The following is a 17,521-nucleotide window of genomic DNA, read 5'->3' on the forward strand; positions in this document are numbered from 1 at the left end:
TGCTTATTTAATGATGGAGGTAGACTACTGTTGTTACTGTTTTGACATATGGGTAAGAGGTAAGGTCTAGCAGGAGAAAGTTTGTTTCTTTGGAAGGATGTTTGGCTTTGTGGGTGGAGAGGCAGTCTAGTGATGAAGTGCACTTTATGATTTGCTGAGTTCTAATGGAGGGTGGGAAATATTGTGATGTGTGTTCTATCGGTTTGGTTGTGGTTTAGTGACAGTGATACACTCTTGACAAGGAGGTGGATGTGTTGATGCCCTAATGCAGATGATCATCTCTAAAATTAAAGCAATGCATTTGAATTTGGTAAGTCTCAATTGTTTCCCTTATATATTTACTTGTTTTTGTGATGTTGGCTCCAGGGCCATTCAAGTGCTGTATTGGACAACTTTCGGACCATAATTTGGTATTTTAAACCATTTGGAAATTAACCTACTCTGCAGTGTAACTGCCAAGTGAGTGCACTTGGATATGGACACTGTGAGCCACCTGTCACAGTGCAAACAAAGTGAATATAATGGATCGCTCAATCATTCAAAGGTGATAATGTATAGTGAGCAAAACATACATTTATCGAAGATGAGAGTGTGTGAGAATACTTATCTAACATATGCTAAATACTAAATTGTCTATTGGGCTGAGTTATTGGATTCCAATCTAAATTTATGTGGAGTTAAAGCTTAGAAATTGGTAGTTAAGAGTTTGTATATTGAGTGCTGATGTATGAAGATCAATCGACTGTTTTTGTTAGCTCTGATTTTGTCTTTGTCTCTCGCAGGGGGGGTCCCCAGATGTGAATCGCAGGCTCTCCCTCATAGATGATCAGCTGAGGAGGACAGAAATATCTCACAAACACCTGGAAATATCAAATAAGAAGCTTCTATGTTTTGTGCAGGTATGAAATTCCCCATAGGATGTTAACATTTTAAGAGTCGCAAATGCATCTCTATAAAATCCTCCTACACCTGTATATCATTTCTTAAACCTTAGGGATCCATTCCCGACCTGTGAAAAAATAAACTCTTCTTCACCTGCCAATATCTGTCCTATTCAAACAGAAGGAGCGTATGAGCACACTGGCTCACATCCCAGCACTCTATTTGCCCCAAAGCATCATGGTAAATGTAGTGCATGATAACACTTACTTCAGTAGCAGTCTTTAATTGTTCAACTTTGTTGGTGCAGCTTGTACTGTGTAACTCTAGACACGTATTTCTGGATTCATTCCCCCCTCATTAGAGAGCAACAAGTCATTTTGCGGGTGCTGAAAATGCTAAACAAAGTCTTCTCTGGTCTCTGTAGTAATCACTGGGTGCCGGTGCATCAACACAAGCATTCTCAATAAGACTTACTGCTCTCTACTGATGAAGAAATGACTCCAGAAACACATGTCTAGAGTTACACAGCACAGGGTTCCATGGAGCCCGCCCACTTAGCATCACTGACTGAAAATAGACAATTGCACATCCATGATTCGAACTTCTTAACAGGAAGTGTTGTGTTTTGTACCATAGAACACTAAGTATCTGATTACATGTTAGGAGGTCATTTATGGCCTGTGCACAAAAACAGGTGTTTAAGTGGGGGAAAAAAATCTAGCACATGCAAATTCATTACGGTAAACTCCAATTCGACATGCGAATCTCCATTTTTCTAGTGAAATTCCCAAACATGAGGTATATTGCACGTTTAAGTATCAGTATTTACTGGGTTGGTCAATACCTCTCTATTTACTGACCCACTCACAATCGGGACCTAACAGTTACACTACCTCATAGGCGGTGTTAATAAAGTAATGAGAAGGACTTGACACAATATGTACCAGAGCACATCAATTCCACCCTGCATTTTTGTCTTTGTATACTGTTCTGTCCTTTGTCCCCTCCGATTCTCCAGCACCCAGTCAGAATCTCATTGGGACGTGAGCCTTTATTTTCTATTGCTTTCTTTGTACACAAAGGCCATTTTTTCTGGGCTAATTATGCCTGTGCAAGAGCTTCATCCTTCAAAATAGGTGTTTCCTAAGATTAGTGCAACAAACAGAAAGGTGTTGGAGGGAATGCTTGCATAAATCTCAGCAACTGGTGATCGCTTGTGCCGCATTGCATTCCATTGTTTTATATTCACTCTGCCACTCTAGAAACACGCCATCTGTGAATCAGTCTTGGTTATAATCCAATTGAAACAGGCCACCTTACATAGGAACACAAGCAACCCCAGACCAGTTTCAGCCTAGTTAGGCCTTGTCAGTGTCTCATGAGATTAGGGCAGAGAGTTTCAACCCTTAATCCTTAAACGTGACTTGAAGGATGAACTTCTCCTGCCTTCTTGTGATCTTGCCTGATAGGCATGACACCCATGACATGTCATGTTCTACAGAGACATCTTCAGAGCAGAGTTAGCCACTTTCTGAGGTATGAATTTCAGGAGTGCAACTGTAGGTTTCCTCATGTCTTTGTCATTGCCCACCATAACTGAAATACCATGATGATCTTCCTGTGTCATCCCTGCATCTGTGACCCTCTTTGTCAAGCCCCTTAAAGTGCCCATCTCACAAACCTCTGACCCTGGGTATTATTGGTTGCAACAGAGAAAGGATATCATCAAACAAGGTCATGGTCCTAATCAGCCAGCTCAAATGAGCTCTCCACATGACCAGACATCTTTCAATCCAACAAATATTGGTGTTTCCAATTTGTCCATGTAAATCAATATAACCAGTTCCTCAAATGCATATATTATGTTCCCAGCCTTATCTTCTGCAGGGACACATGTCCTCATAGTCAATTTCATTGTTATACCTGAATTAGTGTTGTTGCATTGCTCAAATTGTCTTCCTGACCATCTACAGCCTGATCTACCAAAACTCAGGTAGAAAGTCATTTTGAAGAGCATGTCTACTTCCTGTTGCATTCTGTATATGCAACATACATTGTAGTTTAGACCGCTTATGTCCGTGCTAGGATGCCTCCCTCAAAGATGGTGGACCCTCGTGAGATGTGGGAAAAGCAGGTTTGAAGATTCAACCTCAAACAACTGGATGGCTTTCCAAATTAAATGGAAATTAAATGCTGAACGTCTACGTGGACAATCTCTTAGTGGTTTACTCCCAATACAAAGTGTGATCTACAAAGATGTCTTTCACCTTTAGAAATTTACAGTTAAGGAGCACAACTTTAACTTTCCTTATGTGTTTGTCACCTCTAATCACAATTCACACCATGCTCACTGGCACAAAACCTAATCAATTTTGGGAGAGGAGGTGGCCTAACGGCTAAGGCGTTCAACCTCGAATCTGGGGAACCAGGTTTGAGTCTCGGCAAGGATGCGCAACACCCTGTGATTTTGGGCAAATCACCTAATCTCCCGTGCCTAATAAAAATGGACATGTCCTTATGTAATGTAACTGGTGCGCGTGTAAAGCGCTCCGATACCCGATACCTTTTGGGTCAAGTTCGTGCTGTATAAAAAAAAACTAAATAAAAAAGTCGAGGAAATTAAATGAGAAAAGCCTTCTGCTGCCATGATTTCAATATTGGATATAAACTGTCCCTCCCTCTTGACCAAACTGACTTCATCTCCTATTGGTTGAAATATGTTGTCTCAAGCCCATGCGTTCAAGAAAGTAAGAGGTATTAACAAAGATGAATTATTGTACCATACTATGTTTCCTGAAAAGAGAGATATGTAATGAATGTGATAGGATGGATCGTATTGGACATCTAACCAACTAGGCCCTAAATAATATCCTGTCAGACTTCCAATACAGCTTCTGCCCAGGTCGCTCAATGATAGACCAATGCTTGAACTTTTTTATGATCTGAAACAAGTACGCAGTTGTTTGCCTGGTACAACCTATCTGGCCTCTATTGTCCTCTCTTCTGCATTCGATTGTGTGACCAGATGTAAGCTGTGGCAAACCTTGCTATCCCTGGTGGTGGACAGGGACATAGTTCTTTTTTTACAAGATCTCCTTCGAGATACGAAGGCACCTGTTTGATACTCGGGTGACTTGAAGGCGTTGCACTTGTTCTCCATTCAGAGAGGGATCAGCCGGCTGCATTCTGGTCCCTTTCGTGTTTAATGTTTATAAAAACAACTTGGAGAAGGTTCTTGTAGAGACCAAGGTGGACTATCCCCAGATGGGACGGCGTGGCCTCACAGTTCTGCTGCATGCAGATGATGCCGTCTTGATGGGTAGGACCAAACAGGGTCTGCAAACGCTGGGAAATTCTTTTGTCCAATTCATGGGGGATCAGGACCTGTTGGTCAACAGCTCAAAGTCCTATGTTTTGCAAGTAGGTGCCCGCTCTAGTAGGTCTTACTCCGGTCCCAAGGACAAGCGTCTTTTCATACTTGGGTATTCTGCCAAAATGAAATGGGGCATCCTAAAAATGTGTAGCATGCCAACAAGCATATGCGACTGTAAATGGATGTGGTGCACAGTGGTTCGGGTTATGCAGTCCCCATAAGGGATACTGGCCTCAAACTTGCTGAGAGTGCAGATCGACCTCAGGAACTTTCGAAAACCCATCTGCTGTGTTACTGAAATCTTCAGAGTCCGCCGGAGCTCAGGAGCAGCAGACCATCAGTTGTGTTACAGTGCAGTTGCAGGGGAGACACTACTTCACTCCAAGGGAGATTCTTCAGTTGTCCTTAGTCCTGCACGGAACCTGTATGGAGCAAGAGCACAGACAAAGCTTTGGCCGGCGAGGGAGACAAAGACGGGCCCAGTCAAAGTCCAGCAAAGTCCAGAGTGTCTAGATGGTCGAAAGTCTGTGTTTTCTTCTTGTAGAATCTTGTCCATGTAAAATCGAAAGTCTTATAGCCAAAGCCCTTTTGTACCAACTGGACAGGGTCAGGACAGAGGGATGGTTACTCCCATGTCCTTTGTCCAGTTTTGCCCCAGAGCAGGAGCCAATGGCTCCCAGAACTGGTTTGAGCTGGACTATGCACAGGTAGACCAAATGTGCCCCAGGTGCAGACTTACAGGCACTCTCAGAGTGCACCCACCCAGCCCCAATACACTAAATCCTGTCTGGGAGGTGGTCACACCTCCCTGTGACAAAATGCCTATTGTGCTGCCTTCCTCTGCTCGAGCGTGGCTCAGCAGCATGAGGGCAGAAATGAGTCTCTGGTCGGCAGCATCCATTTTGTGTTGCCTAGGTCGAGAAGGCTGTCACCACATAGACCAGTGACCACACAAAATTTGCTTCTGTAGGGAGGAATCATACTTCCACATCAGTTCTGGTGTGGAGGTATGATTCCAAGGTGTTTGATCCCAACCATGATATGTTTCTATGCATCCGTTTTCGAGATAGCATTTACCGCGAGGTTATATTGCACCTCTACCTAGATGTCTGTCTGAGTCACAAATAACCTGGGAGGATGGTCTCCAAAGGCTGCAGAGGGGCCTGCTCATGCAAGGACGCCCTCTCACTAAAAACCAGCCCCCTGCCTTTATGATTGATAAGGCCTGCTATATGGGTGTTTATATGTTTTAAGTGTAGTGACCTATAGATATAGTGAACCTATATCTAACATAAGAGGCGCAGGCACCATCTTACACAGGTTGCAGGAGCAGACCTGTAGCTCCATTTTGCATGGCCTCTCATGGGTGGCATAATACATGCTTCTGCTCATGGAAGGCCTCTGCGGTCCCTATACCCTGGGTACATGGGTACTATATACTAGGGACCTACAAGGGTACCCCAGTATCCAATCTGGAGTGTACCAAGGTACATGTGTAACAATTTAAAGGAAAAGGCAGATAGACTGGGGTCCTGATTAGCAGGATCCCAGTTAGACTAGTCAAAAAAGTGAAACATCAAGCAAAATGTGGGGGTAACCATAAGCAGCAGATCCTACTTTCCAACACAATCCCCCCAAACAAGAGGACATGAGACTAACCTTGATCAGTTGAGTCTTAATTTTCTAAGTGGAAATATCTGGAGAGTCCTTCTACATTGGCATGGTTACTCCCAGGTCTATGTTCCACTGCATAGTCCATCCCATGTAGGGAAATGGACCACTTCAAAAGTTTGCGGTTTTCAACCTTCATCTGTTTTAGCCATAAGAGGGGCTTATGGTCTGTCTGAACAATGAAGTGAGTGCCAAACAAGTATGGCCTCAGCTTCTTTAGAGCCCAAACCACAGCAAAGGCTTCCCTCTCAATAGCTGACCAACGTTTCTCTCTGGGGGTCAGCCTTCTGCTTATAAAAGCTACTGTCTGATCCTGGTCCTCTTCATTCAGTTGTGATAACACAGCCCCTACCCCAAACTCAGATGCATCAGTTTGAACAATGAATTGTTTGGAATAGTCAGGACTTTGTAGAATTGGAGCAGTGCACATGGCCTGCTTATGGTCATCAAATGCCTTTTGACAGCTAACTGTCCACTGAACTTTCTTAGGCATTCTCTTAGAGGTCGGATTATTCGAGAGGGTCACTATAGATCCAAATCCCTTGACAAATCTCCTGTAGTACCCAGGCAGGCACAAGAAAGCTCTGACCTGAGCCTGGGTATTTGGAGCAACCCAGTCCATGATGGTCTGGATTTTGCTCTGCAATGGTTGAACCTGGCCTCCACCCATAAGGTGGCCCAGGTACACAGCCTTACTCTGCCCTATCTGGCACTTGGTGGTCTTGATAGTGAGGCCTGCTTTTTGCAGGGCCTCCGGAAACATTCTTAGGTGGACCAGGTGATCCTCCCAGGTGGAACTAAAGACAGCAATATCATCAAGATAAGCTGCACTATAGGCTTCCAGGCTTGTGAGAACTTTATTCAACAACCTTTTAAATGTGGCAGGTGCATTCTTCAAGCCAAAGGTCGTCACAATAAATTGATAATGCTCACTAGGTGTTTAAAATGCTGTTTTTTATATGGCATCCTCAGCTAGTCTGATTTGCCAATATCCAGCAGTGAGGTCAAATGTACTCGAGCGTGGCTGAGGCCAAGGTATCAATAAGTTTATCTGCGCTGGGAATAGGGTGAGCATCAGTCCTAGTGACTGCATTGAGCCCCCTCTAGTCTACACAAAACCTAATTTCTCTTTTACCACCCTGGGTATGAGATTTGGGTATCAGGACTATTGGACTAGCCCAAGGGCTATCTGAGGGTTCAATGTTTCCCAATTCCAGCATCTTTTGTACCTCAGTCCTGATGCACTCCCTGACATGGTCAGGTTGCCCGTAAATCTTATTTTTAACAGGCAGACTTTCAACTGTGTCCACAGCATGGGTACCTCAAGAGGTCTGACTAGGAGTCAGGGAAAATATATGTATGCACTGATTGAGGACCTTCCTGTAATCAGTCTGTTGCTGCTCAGTGAGGCTGCCTGCCAAGGCTACACCATCAACTGAGCCATCATCAGGGTTCTGTGAGATGTCAGGGAGTAGGTCACTCTCTTTTCCCTGTACCTCATCAGTAGCCATGAGCAAACCCATGTCAACATATGGCTTGAGTCTGTTTACATGGAGCACCCTGTGGGGGCTCCTGGAAGAACCAAGGTCCACCAGATAGGTGACCTTTCCCTTTTGCTCAAGAATGGTATGCGGTCTACTCCATTTGCCCTGGAGGGCTGCTGGGGCCACAGGCTCTAACACCCACACCTTCTGTCCTGGCTGGTAAACAGTCAGCACAGCCTTTTAGTCACGCCAAGCTTTCTGTAATTCTTGGCTAGCCTCAAGGTTTTTACTTGCCTTCTTCATGTATTCAGCCCTCCTGGTGCGGAGACCAAGTAAATAGTTCACTATGTCTTGTTTAGGTGGTTTGAGAGGTAACTCCCATCCCCCTTCACGAAACACAAGGGAGCCCTAACTGGATGTCCAAAGAGAAGTGCAAAAGGACAGTAGCCAAACCCCTTCCGAGGAACCTCTGTAGGCAAAGAGAAGGCAGGGCAACAGGACATCCCATTTCACCTAAGCTTGTCTGGGAGGTCCATGATCCTGCCCTTCAGGGTTTTGTTGAGCCTTTCACTAACTCATTGCATTGTGGGCGATAGGGTGTGATAAATGTGTAATTTACTCCACACTCCTTCCACTTAGTAGTGATATAACTGGGCATGACATTTACACGTCTGTCAATTAAGACATCCTTAGGGAAACCCACTCTGGAAACAATTCACAGGAGGGCTGTGGCCACCACAGGAGCTGTAGGGGTTCTAGGGAGTATGGCTTCTGGGCACCCAGTGGCATGGTCCACCAGCACTAGAATATATCTGTGCCTAGATGCAGTTTGAAGGTCCAGGGGACCAATTATGCCAATCCTAATCCCAACCCTCTTAAAGGGAACCCACACCACAGGTAGTGGTATCAGGGGGGCCTCTGTGGTACCACCGGCCTTACTATTGGCTTGACAGGTGGTACAGGAGCAACAAAACTCATTTGAGTCCTCTGACATGTGAGGCCAATGAAAGTGAGGGACAAGCCTGTCCCAAGTCTTACTTTTGCCTAGGTGTCCTGCTAATGGGATATCATGTGCGAGTGTCTGTAGGAAACCCCTAAACTTCAGAGGTATGACCAACCTCCTGGTAGCACCAGGCTTGGGGTTTCTACCCTCTGAGTAAAGGAATCCTCCATCCGGGTAGATCCTGTGGCACCCACCGGCACTCTCAGCAGCCTCAGCAGAAGCTTGCTGTCTGAGTGGTTCAAGAGAGGGGCAGCTGTGCTGCTCCTGCCTCAGATCTGCCCTGGAAGGGCCCCCTGTCCCCAAAAACTAAACCTGATCAAGTTAAAGTTCCTCTGAGACAGTTCCTTCACAGGGACTGGGATCATCTTCCTCAGGAGTCTGATCCTCACTCTGAGTCTGGGAGGAAGACACTGCCTTACCGCTGCTGCTCGTTTTCTTGGAAGGCACCTGGTCCATTTTTCCAGGATCCAGGACCTGTTCAGTGGGAGACAGTTTGGCCTGTGACCTAGTCACAGCAAACACATCTGCAGAGATGCCCAACATTGCTGCATGTGTATCAATCAGAAATGGGGAGAAGGAATGTTTGTGATCCCACCGAGTTCCTTGGCATCAAGTACTTCTAATCAAAAAGGGGGGGGGGAGGGAGGATCACTTGTCCTGTATAACCTGGGTACAGTTCTTACTGGAATGTCCCTTGGTAAAAGACCCTCATACACGTGTAGCAATGATGGTATGGGCGGTATATGTTGGTTCTCCGCCTTCGTTTACACGTCTGTGCAGAATCATGGAGTCAGTTGGTATGCACCCTCCACCTGGAGGAGAACACCCTAGGTTAAAACCAGTAGTGATCAGTGATAGTGGGTGATGTGAGAGTGAATTCTTAAAAACAATCCAATCATGCCAGGAAAAATACACTTTTATTGTCCGGGATTGAATTTTGGTATGAGGATATGGCGGAATATGTTTTTAGAAATAATTAGGATTCATACATATTCCATCCTCTGGTGTTTAAACAATGGTCGACATGTTTCAGCCTTGTGCCGCCTAAAAGGTTGGTTCGGCTTTCTTCAGGACCAGGTGAGTTCCGTGTGGATAGTGACTAATGTCTACTCTTTGATGAAGGTCAAAATTGGACCTTTGAGTAAAACAACAAATCATTTTCTAGGGTGTCGGTCATAGGGACGTGTTCGTTACTTAGACAATATTGTGTTATATTAAAAGAAGTTATTCATGAGTAAGCTACGCTTTGAGACTGCCTACTAAAGGCGGACATCAACCACATACTCATCCTAACAAACAGACATAAATGGGATGATAAATTTCATAGAAAGTGTTTAAAGAAATCAATCTGGTTCTTGAATTTTATAATCAGCACATGCTATATGGAGTTCTCTCAAATCATGAAACATGCTTTCAAATAACCTCCACATTGTTGTAATTATGGTTTTACTACATAGATGAAATGGGATCGCTATGAAATATGTAGTCACTTTTAAATTGGGTGTCTTTGAGTATTGCTCTTATGAGTGAGAGAAGTGCTCCCCAATGCTTAGGAGGGATTCCTCTTTCTACACGAGTCTGAATATTTTAACCCCAAAAAGTGACTCCTGTGAGCGTGGTTCTTTAAAGCTATTTCTACACACAATAGTCAGGCAGAATGCACATACCTCTCATGGGCTAAACGATTAGCTTTTCAAACGGGCTCCAGGAGGTTAAAAGGAGGGGCGCTTCTATAAAAAACAGAAGCAGACATTCAAATGGGTGGGACAGGCGAGTACTTATCTGTGTCTGTGCCTTGTTCGTCTAGTCCGCGTTCACCATACCTCGACGCTCTCTTCTCCCACATGCAGCTTGTGCTGTCTCTTCCTCTCTTGGGCCCGGATGCGGAGGATATCCTATCTTCCGGTTTAAATGCTAGTTTTTAGTGTGGAAACCAACGAAGGACTATGGGAAAATGGGAAATACCCCGTGAATGGCTAAAAAGGTGAAAAAAGGTGAAACATTCACACAGCGCTTGTTGCTGGATGTTACCTGGGCAAATTATTAATGCTATCTTTAAGGAGTTAGTGGGTAATTTGTCCTTCGAAAAAATGGGAAGGCAAATATAAAGGGAACTCTTGTAAAAGAAGGACTGATGTGGAAAAAAGGGAAAAAAGACTCCCGTTTACGGGCGCTTCACTCTGGTATCCCTTTGTAGTTTGTGAAAATGTTAAGGAGCATCTATATAATAGATTTAGTTATTCTTCGTGGACACACAGCATTTGCAAATAGCTCAGTTTAGTTATTCAATAAGGAGATCAATGAGCAGCCCCGATGTTAAAGGGTTATTTTTTTGTAAATTCCTGATGTGTGTATCAACTTGATGCCCATGCAGTCTCCATGTTAATCTAGGTGTTCGCAGATTGTATTGCCATAATTAAGGAAATTTAAGGGAATTTGTCACGATTTGGTCACAGGGTAGACAGGGATTATTGTAGGTTCCAGAAAATTCATCTTTTCAGGCTAAGCCATGGGATGTTATCGTTCAATCCCTGTTGGTCCGTTCCTAGACGATGGACCCACCTCTGTTCTTTTTCGAACAGGATGCGTTCTGCATTGTGGTCTTTTGTAATTAGAGTCTCTAGGATGACCCATTTGAGGTCTTCTATTGTGTGTCCTTTCTCCATATAGTGCGTTGCCATCTTGGTGGTGGCCTTCCTACACTTCACATTGCTTCTGTGTTCACAGATCCTTTGTCTTATCTTTCGGCATGTCATTCCGATATAGCGCATGTTGCACGGACATGTGATCATATAGATCACATGACTCGAATTGCAGTTGGTGTGATTTCTTATGTACCATTTCAGATCTGGTAAGAGTTGGATCATCTTCGTTGTTGTTGTTAAATGACAAACCGAACAGCCTCCACAGGGGCAGTGACCCTGGACAGGGGGAAGGTCCCAAAGTCGTATTTGTTTCATTCCTTGCTCTGGTTAAGGTCTGGTGTGGACTAAGATATCTTTGAGGTTCTGGGTCCGCTTATTGGCGAATCTTGGTTTGGGCCATGTGAGATTGGCTGAGGTTAAAATTCGCCAATGTTTGTTTACTATCTTCCTAACTTGGTTGGAAGCCGGACTATATGTTGTGACACAGGTCACGAGGTCTTGTTCTTGATTGCTAGGGTTAGTTTCCAGGAGGTTTTCACGATTCTGGTTCCTGGCTCTTTTTTTACACTTCTTGATCACTTTCTTGGGGTAATCTCTTGCTGAAAGTTTGACACATAGGTCATCTGCTTGGAGTTGGTATTCCTCAGTTTTACTGCAGTTCCTGCGTAATCGTAAAAACTGGCTATAGGGAAGATTCTCCCTTAGTGGTCGTGGGTGATGGCTATTGAAAGACAGTAAACTGTTCTTTGCCGTCGATTTGAAGAAAGTTTTTGTTTGTAATATGCCTTCTTCCACATAGATTGTAATGTCCAGAAAATCCAGACTCTCCTTGCTAGATGTATAGGTAAACTTAAGCCATTGGTCTTGAGCATTTAGCCATTTATGAAACTGTATCAGGCTCTCAACGTTTCCTTCCCAAATGAGGAAAATATCATCTATGTAACGCTTCCAGAAATGGATTTGTTTCTGGAAGGGGTTACACTGATTGTTGACAAACGTTTCCTCAAAATTGCTGACATATAATCCGGCCACACTCGGGGCAAATGTACTGCCCATCGAGGTTCCATGTCGCTGTTTATACAGGGTGGACTCGAATCGAAAATAGTTCTCTGTTAATGCAAGTCTGCAACATTCCAGAATGAAATGCCTCGGTGTTTTAAAGTTCCACTTCAGCCCAGGCTGAAGTTTCCAAATCATTGCCCAACAACCATTCCACAGGGAGGTCAGAGCTAACCACAACATTCTTAGGGTCAGTTACCCCACCCCAGCTGAAGTTAACAACTGCCAAGGAATGGTCTGTCCTGACATTGCTAGCATTGGTCACTTAGTACATCTCACCAAGTATAATCTGGGTAGGGTCCACAAGATCTTTTGTCATCATTGTGACACTTGCTCCTGTGTCCCTATATGCCATGGACTCTTTACCATTGAATAAAGGCTGTTGTCTGTATCTGACCAGATTACTGGGGTTCACAAATAAGGAGGCAATATCCATGCCTCCATCACAGTCAAGAACATCCTGAGCTGGAGTTCTGACTAGGCCATAACCCATCTCAGAAACCATGGTTAACCCTACCATACATTTGTTCACTGTACCACCACTTGGAGCTGAACTGGGGGAACAGTTGCCTTGGGGGCAGTGGTGGTGGTTTGAGGATCCTTGGCCATTGCAAAATTGGCATCCCTTGTTTATCCAATGGGTTTCTCCTTACACAGGAAGCACTGAGGTTTATTTTTGCCTTTACCTTTGTTAGACTGTAACTCCCTTCCAGCTGTAGGTTTTTGGGGCCCTGATGAAGACTTCTGGTCTTTACCCTTCTCCCGACCTTTATCTGCAGGTTTAGCATCTTGCTTCTTCTGGTCACCACCTGTGGTCTGGTTTTTCTGCTTCACCCTGGTTCTGACCCACCCATCTGCCTTCTTTCCCAATTCCTGGGAAGAAGTCTGATCAGAGTCAACAAGGTATTCATACAGCAACTGATTTTGGCAATTATTAAGGATCTGCTCCCTCATAATCAAATTGTACAATCCCTTGAAAACATTCACTTTGCTGCCAAGTAACCAGCCTTCCAGAGCCTAAGCACAATCTACAAAGTCTACCCAGTCCTGAGTCTGTGTCTTCTGGGTGTCTCTGAACTTAATCCTGTACTGTTCAGTGGTTAAGCCAAACCCATCAATAAGAACACTCTTCAGGACTGAACAGTTGTCAGCATCCTCTTCTCTAACAGTGAGGAACTTATCTCTACTTTTGTCAGCAAAGGAGAGACACAAGATAGCTGCCCACTGCTCTTAAGGGACCTTCTGTACCTTACAGGCCCTCTCTAAAGCAGTTATCAATTTGTGGATGTCATCCCCCCCATGAGGTACTATCTTGCTAAGGTTCCTATGGTCATAAATGTACTCCTTAACCCTAGGGACACTGTTGCTGCCACCATGGGACTCTAGTCCCAATTTCTTTCTAGCCTTCTGGAGTTCTAAGGATTCCTTAATTGGGGCCAATTGCTCTTGCCTGAGCAAAAGCTTGACTTTCTCAAGCTCTCGAAGTTGGCACTGCCTTTTTATATGAGTTATCTCTCTTATGAGATATGGAGGTCCCTATAGAATGTCCTGAGTGGTCAGATTCTGCAGAGGGAGATATAGATCTCCTGGGTAACCTCTGCACTCTTCCAGGAGGAGTAAAGATAGGGCCACTGGGGCCTTCTCCACCCTCTTCCTAAAGATCTAGGTTGTCCAGGTTGGAATCATTTTGATCCTCTAGGCCAGGGTTTGAGTCTAGGTCATAAAAGGTGTCACCTCCTGACCTGCCTTCATTCCCTGCCCCACCCACTATTTCTACCTCATCTAACCCAGGGGTCTTTCTAAGGTCATCCATGAGTAACACCTCAATGAGACGTTGGGGGTTGGCATTTCTCCCTGTCTTTAGCTTCCTAGAAGCACACATAGCTTTCAAAACCTAAAATGTAAGACTATTGTACCTAGAAGGCAGAGAGCCACTGGCTTCTCCTTAAGAATACATAACTAGTGTGGTGTGGCGTATGCACCTACCTAACCTAATGGGAACTAAACTCCCTTAGGTTGTAGAAAGGGTGTGCTAGACCCTTAACTACCCAACCCTAAGTTTAGTAGAACTCACTTATTCTTACCTTTAAGTATTATATGTGCCTGAATACTTTAGTAGTTTTCAGTCAATCAATACTAAGAAATGTATCTGGTAAGACAATGCAGGCTTGAATCCCAACCGCTGCACACCAGTGTGAAAAATTGGCCTGGTATATGCTGTCCACTAATTAAAGTGGGCAGCTTACACCAGCCCAAACGACCCTTATGATGTATGAGGTCAAAGATAACCTTCAGAAAGCTATCCTAGTGGTAGCTGTGGAGAGCAGCCTTCAAGCTTAATCTTGAAGGAATGTAAAGCAGCTTGTTTTACCAGAATATCACCTTCTATATTTACTAAATGAAAGGAGAACCACACAGTAGTTATATAAAAAATATGTATTTATTAATATAACACTCTCTAGTATCCTCTACACGAGGATAAAACGTAAAGCACACAATAAGAGATCAATAGAACAGTTGTAAGTAGCACAATACACAGCGGGCTCCAGGGGGAGACCAAACCATATACTAAAATAGTGGTATAACAATCACGACTCGAGTCAAGACACAGTCTAGAGCACGTCACATCGTAGGGAGCCCAATGAACCACCCAAGGTGAGTAGATAGGGACCCCTGGGAGGATGGCTGCAGGGTGCTAACACAACCGCGGACTCCGTACACTTGTATGGGGAAGCCGCAGTTACAGTTTTAAAGTTTAACGATCCTTCTAGGAGGACTATGAGCAAACCCTTTGGAAATTAAGAGGTTTGAGAGCCACTTCACCCGTGGATACTGTGGTACCCGAGTGAACACTTCTTAAAGACAAACCAAGGAAGTTACCAGAACAGTTGGGTATGTCTCACATTCCTGAAAGGAAAGAGCTGTTGTAAGATCTTCCAGCAGGGAGCTTCCAAAACTGATGGTTGCATGAACATACGAACATGGTCAGAGCCATCAATCCCTAGCACATTCACCAAAGCCTAGAGTCACAACTTCACAACTCTGAACAGCATAGACGCGACCCTTCATTTTCATTGCACTCCTCCCTTCTGATGCATGTGCCGTAATTCCATTGATGCAGTCATAATTTTAGTTAAAAAGAAACCATACAAGAGTCAATACTTCTTTCAGGAAACATTACTGCATTCATAGGAAAGAAGTGATGAAGCTGGTTTTGTGGCTGCTTCAATGCTCTGAACGAGGAACGGGGAAGCGGTTAGATGAAGGTCAAAATGGGAGTACTAAATCCTCATGAGATATCATATAATGTCAACAGTTCAGCCGCACATGGTAGTCAGCGCTGATGTATTCCAAAGGCCTTTCAGAAAACATGCATCTTTAAGACTGTATAGAATCTCAGGGAGTCAGATTCTAGGCAGAGAGGTGGATGAAGTGAGTTAAATGTGTCAAGTGTAATGGATGTTCCATGAGTGATTTGACACTTGGAGAAGATATTTGCTAAGGCAGGTGCTACAGATTCCTAATCTGTTTCTAAGCCAGTTCTAACAGGTAGGTGTCTCATGGGTTGAGTGAAACAATTGCTCCATATGTGCTCAAGTAGGCAGAGCTGATGTCCTGTCTGTCCTCTAGTATGTGGTGCATATGTTTTCCTTATGCTTTTATACATGTGACATATGCCCTTAAGTGACCAGACAGTCCAATCAGATACTCCATGGTCACCAATGTATTTGGAACTGGTACAAATTTGTGTCCAGGCATGTGGAACTCATGTCATGTCTATGCTCAGACAGGTGGAGCTTTAATGGGGGTCTGCCCATATGCAGATTATCATCCCAGAATGTTTGGAAACGCCTCTGCATGCTTTTCTCTCTTGTATAAATTGTAACATATTTCTTACTCTATGTATTGTATACACTGCCGTCAGGGAAAGGTCCCTTATATACATTTTTACTTGAAGTTTCAATACTTCGGGAATGCATTCACACACCTCTGGATTTGGGGCAGAGTCATAGGAACATTCATTCCTTTCTACTGTTATGGGTAGGAGAGGATAGGTATATCTAGGCTGAAATGCAAACCTCATAAATCCTTGTTGTGTCCAAATGCACTGTCCCTTTTCTTTCTCAACAGAATGTCCATAAGCTACTGACAAAGCCATACTCCACAGCTGATGAACAAAGGTGAGAATATGTTTTTCTGAATTGTGCTGATCCCCTTCTGTGCTGAAATCTTGGGTTCTCGTACTTTTTTTCTCCAGAATTACACTGTCATTACCAGAAAAAGAGCCACGAATATTTGCATGACCCACACTTGTTAGAGTTTTGTCAAAATGTTAGCACAGTTAGCAGCTAACACTAGGAATCACTGTACCAGTCGCTTCTATGGGATGTTCCGCAACTCTGTGGGATAGACAAATTCTCCTAATTTCATCCATGGGGGTTGTGGAGTGCACACGTGGATACAATACAGTGTTTGTGTAACATCCATCTACTCTAGCTCATCTTTATTAACTCATAGGCAGTGACCGGACACAGTGTTACCATCTTCCCTTACAGTTCTATGTACAGACATCAATCTTCCATCCTAGATACTGGGCTAGCCTTACACAGACAGACGGCCTCCAAGGTTAAGTATCACTTGGATAGAGGATTCTAGGTTTTCAACCATTATGTATTCAGGTGAGACCTGCACATGTATGAGAAGGTGAGAGACGACTGTACTAGCCTAATGGAAAGAGCAAACAACTATGCACTAACATCGATATGGGACCGGCACTGCTACTAACAGCTTTTAGGACACTCAAAGTCAATAGAGTAAATTACACAGCACTGTAAGAGTTCACAATTAGAAATATAACATCCCCTTAATAGATGACCACCTAACTCACATTGATGAAAGCATGAATAGAAAGCCTTAGCAGCACAACCTGCTGTTCAGGCATTCTTAAATTTTGCACTGATTTATCAGTTGATATATATTTGAAAACTGCAGCCATGCAATATAAACCCAGAAAGCACATATAGAGGTAATCTCCTTATCCGGGTTTACCAGTGGTCAGCCAAAACAAACTAATGTCCTTGAAGACTGGAGTAAAGGTAAGTGTGTGCTGTCCTAAGGTATCCCTTTTAGCTCTTTGAACTTTTAAGTAAAGCGGCACATGGGTTTATCTACACCAGAAAAAAAGAATAGATGGTGATTTGAGCATGAAATAGTTCTGAGCAGGCGAGCACCACTTGTATGATATGATCACTGAAGTAGCCTTTCCCGAATCCTTCACATAGTGGACACTCCATTTATGTCACTAACAGGATTCATAAGTCATTTACAGTATGGCAGATGCAGGGCATTTGCCAGAAATTGGTGGTTGTCCTGCCCGTCCTATTTAGAATGTATGCACAGGTAG

The 17,521-nt window shown here is 43.9% G+C and overlaps 1 protein-coding gene across 1 annotated transcript in view; it reads left to right on the forward strand.

Moving 5' to 3' along the window:
- The window catches only part of LOC147685423 (syntaxin-binding protein 4-like), a 986,001-nt gene that overhangs the window by 916,339 nt on the left and 52,141 nt on the right, over positions 1 to 17,521 (forward strand). Inside the window, exons 17-18 of the mRNA XM_086939786.1 lie at positions 783 to 899; positions 16,249 to 16,298. Coding sequence (XP_086795912.1) covers positions 783 to 899; positions 16,249 to 16,298 — 167 coding nt within the window. The remainder of the gene's footprint in view (positions 1 to 782; positions 900 to 16,248; positions 16,299 to 17,521) is intronic.

Source organism: Lissotriton vulgaris, chromosome 10, assembly GCF_964263255.1.
Source record: "Lissotriton vulgaris chromosome 10, aLisVul1.2, whole genome shotgun sequence".
Lineage (NCBI taxonomy): Eukaryota > Metazoa > Chordata > Amphibia > Caudata > Salamandridae > Lissotriton > Lissotriton vulgaris.